This window comes from Leopardus geoffroyi, chromosome D2, assembly GCF_018350155.1.
Source record: "Leopardus geoffroyi isolate Oge1 chromosome D2, O.geoffroyi_Oge1_pat1.0, whole genome shotgun sequence".
Classification (NCBI taxonomy): Eukaryota; Metazoa; Chordata; class Mammalia; order Carnivora; family Felidae; genus Leopardus; species Leopardus geoffroyi.
Genome location: NC_059334.1, coordinates 55177028 through 55192620, shown reverse-complemented (window position 1 = coordinate 55192620; position 15593 = coordinate 55177028). Strand labels below are relative to the sequence as shown.

The following is a 15593-nucleotide window of genomic DNA, read 5'->3' as shown; positions in this document are numbered from 1 at the left end:
TCAGCACAGAGCCTGCTTCAGATCCTCTGTCCCCCTCTCTCTGCCCCTCCCCTGCTTGTGTGCACATGCTCACGCTCTCTTTCTCTCAGTACACAGTGAATTAAATTGTTACTTTTCATTGTAATGTATTCTAAGAAAGCGTGAAAGACAACGTTTCAGTGAAAGAGAGATTAAGAAAAAAAAAAAGCAACAGACAGAAGACTGGAAGGAAATCTTTTGGGATCAGTTCTTCTGGGCCTGAGTGTTAAGAAGGGGACCAGCGTTCAGGAGGGTTCTGTGTTGGGGAACACAGAAAATATGATGCATGTTGAGTTTAGTAGCTGCACAGAGCGTGCTATCGGGTGGGTCCAGGACATTCGTGCAGAAAGCACCTTCCTGATTGAGTTGTCAGAAAAATCCATGATTTTTAAAACCAGGAATGTTAGTTTAAAAAGTTTGGCGGGGGGGGGGGGGGGGTTGTTTGCAAAGACACAATGAGCTCTGGAGCTGTAGGAATTATCCTTGGCTCCTGGCAGTCCAGGGAAGGGGTGGAGGGCACTGTCTCAAATTACAGAAAGAGGGGGGGATGAGCCCAGAGGAGATCAAAGTCCTCTTCGTCAGCTCCCCCCAGGCACCGCCCCTGTAACAGGTATCGCCTAGCCTTCCATCTGGGCAGCCTTGTCCTTCTAGAGAAACTGCAGATCCTGAACTCCCTTTACCCCTTCCTGCTGGAGCCCTGAACCACCTCTGCCTCCTCAGCAGCTGCTTTGCCTGGTGGCCCCGTGGGCTTCTTATCTTGCTTGTCTAATCCCCTCAGTTCTAGGAAGTTTGTCTCTACCTTTTATCATCTCCTGCTCTGCACTGACCCAGGCCCCAAGAGCCTGCCTGTTCTCCTCCTTGTACTGTAATCCCTTTGGAATGTACTCTGAAAGGGAGTTTCAGCCCAAGCTTGGATCATGACAGCCCAAGGCATCTAGAGGTGTTATGCCCAGGGGGTGCCTAGCAGCAGATTAGGCTTTGACTGGGCCTCCAGGGAGAACAAGGTGGAGCTGGCATACGAAACCCACATGCCCAGCTGGAGACTTCCCCGGTCGGTTGGTCGGTCAGTCGGTCGGTGGGTCGTTGCCTGCGTGTCTGGTGGGCACGTCAGAGCCCCTCAGTTGAAGTTTGGTGTTGAACCAGGGCTACCACAGCTCAACAGAACACCTTTCTTTCTGGCAGTCAGCCTGCAGTGTCTCTCGGGGGTGTGCACTGATCTCCTCTGATCTCTGCCTCCAGGAGGTCCCACACATAGGGAGTGCCCACAACCGGAGTGCCGTGCCCTTTACCGCCTCACCGGCCACCAGCTCTGCCCCCAGGGTCATCACAAACCAGTACAACAATCCAGCTGGCCTCTATTCCTCTGAAAACATCTCCAACTTCAACAACGCCTTGGAGTCCAAGACAGCAGCCAGCGGGCAAGAGACAAATGGCAGAGCGTAAGTAGGCCCTTGGATCCCCCCACAGGCCAGTCCTGGAAAAGGCTGTGCATGGCAGGACCAGGTTCATCCAGACAGGTGGGAAGAGGTTGAGCCACCAACCCAGAGAGAAAACCGTCTACTTTAGCACTGTTCTTTCTGCATTCGTTTTCCATTATCTCTGAAAAAGGGGCAAATACCACCTGCCTTATAGGGTTGTTGTGAACATAAGAAGAAACATGTAAAGCGTCTGGTACCATATCTGGCACAAACTAATCAATTATTCACCAAGACTGACATTGTTATTTCCCTGATTTCTCTGGTCATCATCATCTTCTCAGTGAGCATATTCCCTCTTTGACAGCCCTACTGATTCCTGAGATATTTTTGTTTGTTTTGAGAGAGAGAGAGAGAAAGAGAGAGAGAGAGAATATATGCCAAGCAGGCTCTGCACTGGCAGCACAGAGCCCGACGCAGAGCTCGAACTCACGAACCATGAGATCATGACCTGAGCCGCAATCAAGAGTCAGACACTCCACTGAATGAGCCACCCAGGTGCCCCCTGAGATATTCTTTAGTATTTATAGTTTGGGGTTTCTGCTTGTGTTCACCATCTGATCTGAACAAAGGATGAGTACTTAATGATGAAATGGTTGGGAACCAGTGTCTGCTTTTTTCCCTACAGTGGCCCACTGGAAATAATAGAAGTTTGTGAGGATATAAATGTGTGTCTATTGGAACCGGTTCTGATCTGGGGCAGGCACAGGGGAGAGGAGGGCTGCAGGTGGACAGGGTAGAGAGTTCTAAGGACACAGCTTTCTCAGGGCTGGGGAGGCCTGTCCCCTCCTGCCACCAATCTCAGTTTTTTTCCAGGGTATTCTCTGTCTTCCCAGCATAGGAGGCCCAGTGTCCACTCCATCCTGGACTCTTTGAAGATGAATCTGGAAACACTGGGGATACTGCAACCCACAGCAAAGGAACTGGGTTTGAGGATGGAGAATAGGAGGTGGGACCAGTTCTCTCTCTGTGGGTTAAAAGGGGACAGACTAGGTCCCAAGTTGCCACCTCCCATGCCCAAATGTGGCAGGGAAGATAAAGGACCTGAGGGCAGAGCTCAGAGTGCAGACAAAGGGAGCAGAGTGGCCTGTAAGCAGCTGGATGTGCAGCAGCCCAGAGTGGTTCCAGCAGCTCTGCTCATTAATTAATTCCTGCTAATTAATTTCACTGAAACAGAAGCTCTCAGAAAGCCTCTTTTTATGTGAAACCCCTGATTTAAAAAAAAATTTTTATTAAAAAAAATTTTTTTTAATGTTTATTTCGTTTTGAGAGAGAGTGAAACACAGAGTGTGAGTGGGGGAGGGTCAGAGAAAGAGAGAGAGAGAGAGAGAGAGAGGGAGACACAGAATCCGAAGTGGGGTCCAGGCTGTGAGCTGTCAGCACAGAGCCCGATGTGGGGCTCGAACTCACAGACTGTGAGATTATGACCTGAGCCAAAGTCGGCCACTTCACCAACTGAGCCACCCATGTGTGCCCCCCCCCCATTTTTTTTTAATGTTTCTATTTTTGAGAGAGAGAGAGAGAGACAGAGTATGAGCAGGGGAGGGGCAGAGGGAGAGAGGGAGACACAGAATCCGAAGCAGGCTCCAAACTCTGAGCTGTCAGCACAGAGCTTGACATGGGGCTTGAACTCACAGAGTTGTGAGATCATGACCCGAGCTGAAGTCGGACACTTAACCAACAGAGCCACCCAGGTGCCCCTGAAACCCCCTGATTTATGAATGTTGGTGACAGTCACATTTGTTGGAAAATACCATGTGGTCCAAACCTTGTCCAATCTCTGAGGATCTTTCCCACTTAGAATCCTCAGTTCTTACATTAGCCCTAAAGCCCATTTTGCTGTTCAGTTTCTTCCCAATTTACCTTTAACAAGAGTCTGTTCGGTTCTTAGAGTGAGTAAATTGCAGACCCGATGCTTCAGAGGCAGGTTAGGTGAGAGTTGAGGCAGGTTAGGTGAGAGTTTCCAGACTAAACTGTTCGGAAAGGGATGTCATGGGGATCCCTCTCAAGGGCTCCTTGGTCCTACTGTGCATATAGCCCCCCTCTCCCTGCAAAGGGAGATGGACATTACTGGGTAGCCACTGCATGCAGGTCCCTGTGCCCAGCGCCAAAAGGCTCTGCGATTTCCTTTTAAGTTTCTTAGTGTCTGGTAGGGGAGACTTTTTGCCAGATGCCTTTGGCTTTACAAGATGTTCAAGGTTATTGACATTTGTTGTAGTAACTGAGGCAAAGTGGCTACTAATGTCTTCTTCCCCCAAATTCTGATTCCTGCAGTGCCTCAAGCCAGTTGCTTGAGGTGATGATGTCTTTCAAAGTGACTACAGGGGAATTTGGGGGTATCTGAGAAAGAGCGCCGTGCCGGGCCCCCCGAGCTTTCCACAGACACACCCTGAAGGGAACCTTGCTTTCATGCAGTTCCATTGGGAGCTGAGTGACAGGAACACCAAGGGCCATGATCCCTGTTCTTTGCTGCTTTGGTGCTGGTGGAGGCTGAGAACGTGACCCTCTTTTACTGTCCTAGAGTGGAATGTTCTGCGATCTGGATTTAATAACCCAGGAAATGACACATCCTTAATTGAAAGAGCTGCTATGCATTGGGAGAAATATGTGCCTGGGAAGTATTTTTAGTATGGCCTTGGCGGTTATTCCTTCATTAATGTCTTCTTTCTCCTTTCATGCTGCCTGCCTGCTCTCCGCCTCCAATCTGAAACAATTAAGTCTGAAACTGTCTGGACACTTGCAAGCCTTTCCTCCAGCCCCCGTCCCCTGGCTGCAGTAGGCTCTGAGTCTTGTACCAAGAATCTCCTTTGAGATTTTCTCCGCATAGGGGACCGAGCTTCTGCCTCATCTCAAACTCTTTGAAGATGAATCCAGAAACAGTGGGAATACCAGCAGCCTGTGGCAAAGACAGTGACCGAAAAGGCCATGCTGCCCGTCGTGGGGCTCTGCTTACTAGCCTGCTTCTAGAGCAGCCACTTGTGCATTCTCAGAGAAGGATTGTCGTGCATACCCAGCAGCCGCCGGGTAACTTGCTTGCTCAGTCAGCAGAAGTCCCAGGCACTCACTCACCCCCACTGTTTAGTCTGTAAAATTCAGAGGTTCCACAATTGGCTCTCTTCATGCTTTGTGTCTGAGGTCATCACTGATTCCCTGGGGCTCACTCTGAGTTTCTTTGTCCCATGCACTTCAAAGCAGCCTAGTGTGTGTGTGGCTCCGTGTCTCACAGGGCGTCCTAGGGCCGCGTCCCCACGTGACGATACAGACCGCTTTGCTGCTTCCAAACTAAACTAGGATGGAGGGCGAGAGGGCACCATCCGCCGCCTGTGCTCCCAGCGCACACACAGCTGACTGGGAGAGCCTTTAGGTCAGTTCAGCCTAATACTCATTTATTGAGTGCCTTCTGTGTACCAGGTGGGTGGAGGAAATGTTGCTGTGTTCAAACGAAAGCTTTCACCTGCCTTCTGACCTCTTTCAACTGATTTTAGGGGCTGTAGCCATTTTCTGGTGATTCAGAGCCTATATTTCCTTGTAGATGTGATGCCGCTTAATACTTCCCCAAAGGTACAGGCTTCGTAGATAGAGGGCCCTTGAATTCCAACTGGGCTTCTTAGGCAGACCATGTAACCTCTCTGAGACTCAGCCCCCCCCATCTCTCAGGTGTGCATAATACACCTAAATGACCTACCTCACCAGCAGGCTATTCAGAGAATGCGCTGAGGTGTGCAAACAGCACCCAGCACAGCACCTGGCCTCTGGCACGTGCTCAGTGAATGCCAGTTATTCCTGATTTCACTGCCCATGAGGACTCCATACCCATCACTTCTGAGTACTGGGGCCTCCAGAAGAGCAGAAGCATGCAGATAAACATTATGGAGAAGATTTTGCTGTGACTTATGGTAGACTTCTTTCTTTCCAGCATTGTGGCTTCAGTCCTGCCAACCAGCACCATTCATCACCTTCCTGATGGAGTGGTGGCCTCTTCATGGAATGATTGGTTGGGCTCCCTTGACCAACACAGTAGTCCAAGCATACTAACTCTTCCAACTTGTGTTCTCAGGAGATCTCCCCATATACTCATGAAGCCTGTATCTAAGCAGGTGCAGGGGGAATAAAGGGATGCATTGTTCTCTATTCAGATGATATCAGAGGGATGGTATTAATCCTGATGCATTCACAGCTGGATGGGAAGAAAATCTCTATCATGAAGGTGGCTGTTTGCCACCTAGCTAAACTTGCCCGCGGCGCACAGAAAATTGGCTCGGGAGTCTGGAGTCCTCTCCTGGTGCCCATAATTACTCCTCTGGTTTCTTATTACAGGTCCAGCATCCAGGCCTTTGAAGACTAAAACGTAGGGAGCATTCTGGCTAGGCTCCTTTTCCAAAAATGATTATGTAGGGTTTCTCAGTACTGCATTTTTTGGTGAACAGTGGGGTAACCAAGTTGAGGCATCTCAGACATGAAGAGTTTTTCTGAGTCAACCTGCATCCTTCACCCCCACTTACATAAATAGCAAGCACTAAAAATCTATCTCTACATTATTTCCAATTAACGCTTAACTTCCATCATGTGGGGAAACGTAATTAAACTGTTTATCTTAATTGTAGATTCACATGCAGTTATAGGAAATAATAGAGGTCCTCTATACCCTGTACCCAGTCCCCTTCAGTGGTACCACCTTGAAAACTATAGCACAGTATCAAAACTGAAATGTTGGCATCGATACGGGCAAGAGAGAGGGTTTCCATCACCACAGGGATCTCTCATGTCACCTCTTATGGCCACACCCAACTCCTCCCACCCTCCTTAACCTCTGGTAACCCCCTACTCTGCTATCTGCTATCTATTTCTATTTCAAGAACGTTATATTGATGGAATCATACAAGATGTGACTTTTTGGAATTGGCTTTTTTTTTTTTTTTTTTTTTTTTAGCATCGTTCACTGGAGATTTATTTGATTTATTCAGGTTGTACCAATAGTAACTTTTTTTTTCCTGTTCTAAGGATTTTTTTTTTTTCGTTGTAGTAAAAATACTTAAAATATACCATCTTACAGGCACCTGGCTGGCTCAGTCTTGATCTCAGGGTTGTGAGTTCAAGCCCATGTTGGGTATAGAGATTACTTAAAAATAAATCTTAAAAAAAAATAAAATAAAATCTACCATCTTAACCATTTTTTAAGTGTATAGGACTGGTAACTATATGTACATCTTTGTGCAACAGATCTCTAGAACTTTTTCTTGCAAAACAAATTCTGTATCCATTGAACAACTCTGCTTTTCCCTTCCTGCACTGTTTCTAAGAGTGAGTATTTTAGGTACCTCATATAAGTAGAATTACGCAGCTGTCTGTTGTATTGTGACTGGTTTATGTCACTCAGCATAATGTCATCAAGATTCATCCATGTTGCAGCATGTGACAGGTTTTTTTTTGTTTTTTTTTTTAAGGCTCAGTAATCTTCCACCGTCTGTCTGTACCACACTTTGATTATCCACTCATCTGTCAATGGGCATTTACGTTGCTTCCACCCCTCAGCTATTGTGAATAACGTTGCAATGACCGTGAGTGTGCAAATATGGTTTTGAGATCCCGATTTTAATTCTTTTGGCTAGATACCCAAAAACAGGATTTCTGGGTCATATGGTAATTTTCTTTTTTCTTTTTTCTTTTTTGAGGAACCTCCATAGTGTTTTCCATAGCACTGTGCTATTTTGCATTCTCACCAACAGTGCACAGGGTTCCAGTTTCTCCATCCTTACCAACATTTGTGGTTCTTTTGGGTTTTGGTTTTTGGTTTTGTTTTGGATAGTTGTTTTTTTGTTTTTGTGTGTGTGTGTTTTTTGGTAGCAGCTATTCTATAACTTTTCTTATTGTTGCTGGCCAGTATGTATCTTCTTGGAGAAATGTGTATTCACACCCTTTGCTCATTTTAAAAATCAGGTTATTTGGGTTTTTTGTCATGGAGTTGTAGGAGTCCTTTACATACTCTGGATATTAACCCCTTATCAAATATATGGTTTGCAAATACTTTTCCCATTCCATAGATTGCCTCTTCACTCTGTTAATTGTTTCTTTTGCTGTTTAGAAGTTTGTTTTTAAAAAGTTTAAATACTCCCACTTGTCTAATTTTGATTTTGTTGCCCGTGCCTTTGGTGTTAATTCAAGAAATCATTTCCAAGACTAATGTCAGAAAGCTTTACCTCTATGTATTCTTCTAGGATTTTTATGATTTTAAGCCTTACATTAAGTCTTTAGTCAATTTTTTAGCTGATTTATTTATGGTGAGATAAAGGTCCATTTTCATTCTTTTATATACAGATACCCAGTTTTCTCAAACCATTTATTGAAGAGACAATCCTTTCTGCATTGTATATTCTTGGCATCCTTATCAAAGATTATTTTTACCGTATTTGCCAGGGTTTTTTCTGGGCTCTGTATTTTCTTCCATTGATCTGTATGTCTATCTTTATGCAAGTACCACACTGTTTTGGTTGCTGTAGCTTTTATATTATGTTTTGACATCAGGAAATGTGATACCTCTGGTTTTGCTTTACTTTCTCAAGATTGTGTTGGCTGTTTGGGGTCCCGTTAAGATTTCATATGAATTTTAGGATGCTTTTTTTTTTCTATTTCTGCAAAAAAATAAATAAATAAATAAAAATAAATAAATAAATAAACAAAAGCCGTCGAATTTTTGATAGGGCTTGCACTGAATCTGTACATTGCTTTCAGTAACGTGGACATTTAAAAATTTTTAAAAGTAATCTCTACACCCAATGTGGGGCTCAAATTTACAACCCCAAGATTAAGAGTCATATGCTCTACTGACTAAGCCAGCTGGGTGCCTCTGGACATTTTAACATTAATCCTTCTAGTCCATAAACATGGATATCTTTCCATTTATTTGTGTCCTGTTTAATTTTTTTCATCAGTGTTTTATAGTTTTCAGTGTACAAGTCTTCATCTCTTTGGTTAAGTTTATTCTCAAAGATTTTATTCTTTTGATGCTATTGTAAATGGGATTGTTTTTTAATTTTCTTTGTGGATTGTTCATTGTCAGTGTATAGAAACACAATTGATTTTTGTGTGTTGATTTTGTGTCCTGCAGCTTTGCTGAATTCCTTCATTCTGACAATGTTTCAATGTTTTTATTTGTGGAAATAAAAATTTTTTTATTGTGGAAAATCTTTAAGATTTTCTACATATAAGATCATTTATAAACAGATAAGTTTACTCTTCCTTTCCAATTTGAATAATTTTTATTCCTTTTCTTGCCTAATTGCTTAGGCTAAGACTTCTAGTACTATGTTGAATAGAAGTGGTAAGAGTAGATATTGGGGCATCTTGGGTGCCTCAGTTTGTTGAGCAACCAACCAGCTCAGGTCATGATCTCACAGTTCATGGGTTCAAGCCCCATGTCGGGCTCTGTGCTGACAGCTCAGAGCTTAGTGCCTGCTTTGGATTTTGTGTCTCCCTCTCTCTCTGTTCCTCCCCTATTGGTGCTCTCTCTTTTTCTCTCAAAAATAAATAAACATTTTAAAAAATTTAAAAAAGAAGAGTAGATATCCTTGTCTTATTCCTGATCTTAGAGGAAAAACTTTCAATTTTTTACCAGTTAAGTATGATGTTAGCTGTGGTCTTGTCATACGTGGCTTTTATTATGTTGAAGTAATTTCTTTCTATTTCTGATTTGCTTAGTGTTTTTATCATGAAAATATGTTGAGTTTTATCAATTTTTTTTTTAACTATTGAGATGCTCTTGTGGTTTCTGTCTTCTGTTCCATTAATGAAGTGTATTAGATTGATTTTTTTTAGCAAGACTTTTTTTTCTTTTAAGTTTATTTACTTATTTAGAGAGAGAGAGGGAGGGAGGGTGCAAGAGGGGTCGGGGCACAGAGAGAGAGAGAATCCCAAGCAGGCTCCGCACTGTCAGCACAGAGCCCAAACTCACAAATCGGGAGATCATGACCTGAGCCGAAACCAAGAGTCAGACGCTTAATCAACTGAGCCACCTAGGTGCCCCTACATTGATTGATTTTTGTATGTTGAGTCATCTTTGCATTCTAGAAATAAATCCAACTTAGTCATGGCGTATAGTCATTTTAACGTGCTGTTGAATTCCATTTACTAAGGATTTTGCATCAATGCTCATTGAGAATAATGGTCTGTAGTTTTATTTTTCTGTGGTACCTTTGTCTGGTTTTGGTTTCAGGGTAATGCTGGCCTCATAGAATGAGTTTGGAAGTGTTCCCTCCTCTTGAGTTATTTGGAATTGGTGTCAATTCTTCTTTAACTGTTTGGTAGATTTCTCCAATGAAGCCATCTAGTCCTGAGTTTTTTGTTGTTGAGAGATTTTTGATTACTGAGTCAACCTTGTTATTTTATTATAGGTCTGTCCAGGTTTTTTCCTTTCATGACTCCATCTTGTTAGGTTGTATGTTTCTAGGAGTTATCTGTGTCTTCTAGCTTATCCAGTTTGTGCATATTGTTCATAAAGATCTCTTAAGATCCTTTTTATTTCTGTCATATTCTTTGTAATGCCTCTTCTTTCATTTCTGATTTTTTTGTTATTTTGGTCTTCCCTCTTTTTCTTAGTCTAGCTAAAAGTTTGTCAATTTTGTTGTTTATTTTTTTAAATTTATTTTTTAATGTTTATTTTTGAGAGACAGTGTGAGTGGGAGAGGGGCAGAGAGAGACAGACAGAATCTGAAGCAGGCTCCAGGCTCTAAGCTGTCAGCACAGAGCCCAATGCTGGGCTCAAACCCACAAACCATGACATCATGACATGAGCTGAAGTTGGACACTCAGCCTACTGAGCCACCAAGGCACCCCTAATTTTTTTTTTTAAGTTTATTTTTGAGAGAGAGAGAGAGACAGAGTGCAAGTGGGGGAGGGGCAGAGGGTGAAGGAGACAGAATCTGAAGCAGGCTCCAGGCTCTGAGCTGTCAGCACTTACAAACTGTGAGATTGTGACCTGAGCCGAAGTTGGATGCTTAACTGACTGAGCCACCCAGGTGCCCCAATTTTGTTGATCTTAAAACAAAACAAAACAAAAAAACACAAACTCTTAGTTTTGTTGATGGTTTTCCATTGTTTTTCTCTCCACTATTTTGTTTATTTGTGCTCTGCTCTTTATTATTTCCTTCCTTCTGCTAACTTTGGCTTTAGTTCTTTTCTTCTCCCTTGAGATATAAAGTTTGCTTACTTGAGATCTCTCTTCTTTTTTTAATTAGGTATTTATAGCTATTAAGTCCCTTCTCAGCTTACCACATCCCATAAGTTTTGGTATGTTATTTTTTCATTTTCTTTTTTTAAGATGTACTTTTATTATTTATTTATTTATATTTTTTGCTGGTTTTTTAAAAAGTTTATCCATTTTGAAAGAGAGTAAGCGGATTGGGGCAGAAAGAAAGGGGGACACAGGATCCAAAGCAGGCTCTGTGCTGACAGCAGAGAGCATGATGCAGGCCTCGAACTCACAAATTTGTGAGATTATGACCTGAGCTGAAGTCTGACTCTTAACCGACTGAACCACCCAAGCGCCCCATGTTTTTCATTTTCATTTGTCTCAATATTTTCTAATTTCCCTTGTGATTTCTTCTTTGTCCCATTGGTTATTCAGGAGTGTATTGTTTAATTTCCACATATTTGTAAATTTTCCGGTTTTCCTTCTGCTCTTGATTTCTTGTTTCATTCCATCATGGTCAGAAAAGATACTTGATGATTTCAGTCTTCCTAAATTTAAGACTTTAAATTTTTTCTCATGCTTTGTGGCCTAACACAAGTTCTGTCTTGGAGAATATTCCATGTGCACTTGAGCGGAATGAGTATTCTGCTGTTGTTGGATGGAGTGTTTTATAGTCTGTCACAGTCCAGTCTGCAGTGTGATTCAAAACCTGTGTCTCCTTATTGATCTTCTGTCTGATCGCTGTATCGTAATTTGTCTTTATTCCGTGGTACAGATGGACCACAGTTTAACCATTCACCCAGTGAAGAACATCTGGGTTGTGTCTGTTTTTCTGCTGTTATAAATAAAGCTGCTATAAATATTTTTTATGTTTTTATTTATTTTTGAGAGAGAGAGAGACAGAGTGTGAGCAGGGGAGGGGCAGAGAGAGAGAGGGAGACCCAGAATCTGAAGCAGGGCCTAGGTCCTGAGCTGTCAGTACAGATCCCAGCGTGGGGCTCAAACTCACAAACCGCGAGATCATGACCTGAGCCAAAGTCAGACGTTCAACTGACTAAGCCACCCAGGCGCCCCCAAAGCTACTATAAACATTTGTGAACAGATTTTTGGGCAACCATAAATTTTTAGCTCTTTGGGAGAAATGCCCAGGAGTGCAGTTGCTGGATCATAAGGTAATTAGTTACATGTTTAATTTTATAGAAACTGCTAAACTGTTTTTTGTACAGTGTACCATTTTGCATTCCTACTCACGATGTCTGGATAATCAAGTTTCTCCATATCCTCTCTAACTTTAGGTATTGTCACTATTTTTTATTTTAGCCATTCTCATAGGTGTGTAGTAATATCTCATTCTGCTTTTAATTTGCACTTTCCTCATGCAAAGGATGTCAGACATCTTTTCATGGGCTTATTTGCCATCAGTATACTCTCCAGTCCTTTTTTCAATATCCAGTTTCAGATCCCACCCTATTTCTCAGCCTTAGTTGCTTTTTTCAGAAGCTGCCATCCTCTAGGGAAGAGGGACAGTGGACAGTGCGCCCAACGGGGCCAAAGAGCAAACATCAGAAGGATGGACAGTTTACCGATGCAGATGGATAGGTCTACGGGTCTGTGCGCAAGCAGGTTGTAACCTGTGGGTGACAGAGCTCTGTGCTACCCAGCCCGCCAGGCCACCTCCCAGCAGCGGCTCTCAGCAGTCTTTCTCAGCAAATCTAACCACTTTGTCTGTAGGGCTGAAGCCACTTCTCTAAGTGCAAGTGAGTTGTGCCAATGACATTTACTCCCTCATTGCCCACCCACCCTCCCACCCACTGTGTAATTCGTTCATGTTCCCTCTTAAAAAGAAAACAGGCATCTGGGTAATTATAGGGGTAATCCTCCCCAGGTTACCGCTCCCTCTCCTCTTTCTCTCCCTTTCCCAGTCAGCCTCCCGGTGGGGGGCGGGGGGCACTCGGGGTGCTCAGGTCCCCAGCTGGAAGCAGAGTCAGTCACATCAATGAAGCTCAAAGATTGAGGGAAGGTCAAAACGGAAGTAGAAAGATGCATCAGCTGGTCACCTGCACTGGCTGCCGTGCAGGGACGGGAAGCCAGCCACCGGCCCTGTCCACTGCTGCCAGTCCCTGCCTTTGTCTCTCTCCCTCCCGCCCACTGGGGACTGGACTGTGGGAGCCTCCCATCCCCCAGACAGGTGATGGGCCACCTTGAGGAGTGGTCTTGACCAAGGTAGGGGTAGAAGTCCAGTTTCTCCACTTTGCCTGTCTTGACACTGAGGTTACTCAGGCCTATTCCTTACTGCTGGACAGGAGTGAGACGTCTGGCTACCCACGTGCCCTCTGCTGCGACCACTGGAGTAAGTGGTAGCCTTGTTACTACTGGTTGGTTCTCAGAGTCCTCACTTTCTCCTAGGCTTTTCTCATTCCAGATGCATAGGATGAAAAAAGGCTCCCTACTGGGCCTTCTTTGATACCACCCCAGTGGATACTTGGGCTGCCTCATTACAGCCTGGCGAGTGTGTAAATCTAGACCTCCCACTGGCCTGGGGGGCACCTGGCCAGCTCAGTCCATAGAGCTTGTGACTCTTGATCTCAGGGTTATGAGTTCAAGTCCCACGTTGGGCATATAGAGTTTACTTAAAAGAAGAGAGATGGGGGTGCCTGGGTGGCTCAGTCGATTAAGCATCTGACTTCAGCTCAGGTCATGATCTCATGGTCCGTGAGTTCGAGCCCCGTGTCAGGCTCTGTGCTAACAGCTCAGGGCCTGGAGCCTGCTTTGGATTCTGTGTCTCCCTCCCTCTCTGACCCTCCCCTGTTCATGCTCTGTCTCTCTCTGTCTCAAAAAATAAATAAACATTAAAAAAAAATTAAAAAGAGATGATGGAGCAGCTAAAGATTTCGATGTGATCTCAGTGGCCTTTGAAGGCCACTCAGGCCACCCTTTGGAGATGGACCATTAAGAAATGAATGGGGCACTTGGGTGGCTCAGTCGGTTAAGCATCTGACTTCGGCTCAGGTCATGATCTCCCGTTTCTTGGGTTTGAGCCCTGCATCGGGTGCTGACAGCTCAGAGCCTAGAGCCTGCTTGGGATTCTGTGTCTCCCTCTCTCCCTGCCCCTCCCCCGCTCCCACCCTGTCTCTCTCAAAAATAAACAAACATTAAAAAAATCTAAGAAATGACTAATATAGGGGCACCTGGGTGGCTCAGTCGGTTGAGCATCCAGTTTCAGCTCAAGTCATGATCTCACAGTTTGTGGGTTCGAGCCCCACATTGGACTCTCTGCTGGATGCTTCTTATAATTCAAGTAATCCCCCTTTTTGTCCCAAACTTTGTCTCACACACAGGCAGTTTTAGGGAGGAACCAAAGTTGACTTACTATGTGAGAAACTGGGCCATTAAGGTTTTATCAGCATGGGAACTTTTTTCTTGTGGCCTCCTTACTGTAGTTGGGATTTGTATACAGATTATCAAGTTGCTGCACTGGGGCTGGTTCAAGTTCTAAAAACATTAAAGAGCCCCTTATGTCCCCACTCTGGTCACCTCATTATTTCCATCGAACGGACTTGCATCCCGTTCCCCAGAGACAGGCCGCTGTGCTGATCCATTCCCCAGAGACAGGGATCTGCTGTTCTCTGTCCTCCTTGACCTTCTGACCTTCACCCCCACTACTCTTGACTGGAGCAGGCCTAGGGGGTCACACAGGGGCAGCAGGCTTGGCCTCCAGAATCTTCCTCTGCTAGACAAACTTCTAGGGAGTTTCTTCTCGCCCCAAGGACCACTGGCATCCTTGAACACCTGGCTATCACAGGGAGAGGGGTCCCGGGGTTGGGATCTAAAAGAGTGAGAAAAACTATGAAACGTTTAGATAACATGATAACAAAACGTCACACATTTGATAGCAAGAGTAAGTCCCCTACTGTGACTAGGGGAGAAACCAGGACTAGGAAACCAAGTGTGTAACATAGGGTTAGTGCAACAGCGTTGAGTTTGTTTTTTAAAGGAGTCGAGTTTGATTAAAAGCTTGTATTTTGTTATGAAAATGGGAAAACTGGATTCAGAAGAATGTGGTTAATTTTCAGTTCCCCCCCCCCCCGCCCCCCGCCGCCGCCGACCCCACAGCTACTTGTTCCCTGGTGACTCAGTCCCGTCTGTTACCTTTTTGTCACTGATGGCTGTAGAATTCGTCCTTCCATTTGTTACTACATATGAAAAATGAGAATGTGCTTTTTTGGGCTCCATTTCTTATGTATGTTTTTGTCCTAGAATCAATTTTTTTTTTTAACTGAGGATATTATTTTTGTTTTGTTTTTTTAAAGAAGATACTGATTTTTTTAAATTCCTGTGTAGTTAAATATGGTGTTATATTAATTTCAGGTATACAATATAGTGATTCAACAAATCTGCACATGACTTAGTGATCATGATAAGTGTCCTCTTAATCCCCTTCACCTGTTTCACCCAATGCCCACCCCCTCCTACCCCCCCACCGGGAGCCATTAGTTTTTTCTCTGTAGTTAACAGGTTTTGGTTTGTCTCTTTTCTTCTTTGTTCATTTGTTTTGTGGTATTTTTTTTTACTTATATGTCTCAGTGCTTGAAATGAGGTAATGGATCGTGTTTTATAAATTGCCAAGTGGTAGAACAATCTAATCATTGCTTGAGAATAAACAGTAAATTGTTTTCCTTTTTTTTAATCACGGAAATAGTTTACAAGACTGTTTCTTGGAAGAGTAAGTGATGACCTTGTGGTTTGAGCTTTGTCATTTTTAACGTTCCCTTGGTGGCTTCCAGACATAACGACATACCCCAAAGAAGGGGAAGAATTCTCCCAAGAACATTCCATGGTCTGATCTCGATTTTAAAATAGTTCTAAGTGTAATAGGAAAAAACATTAAACATTCATCAAAAATAATGTAATATATT

General features: G+C 43.9%; 1 protein-coding gene across 1 annotated transcript in view; it reads left to right on the top strand.

The window, feature by feature from the left end:
* PDLIM1 (PDZ and LIM domain 1) overlaps positions 1-15593 on the top strand; it is a 48580-nt gene that overhangs the window by 21835 nt on the left and 11152 nt on the right. The window contains exon 4 of the mRNA XM_045438287.1: positions 1258-1457. Within this exon, the coding sequence (XP_045294243.1) occupies positions 1258-1457 (200 nt within the window). The remainder of the gene's footprint in view (positions 1-1257; positions 1458-15593) is intronic.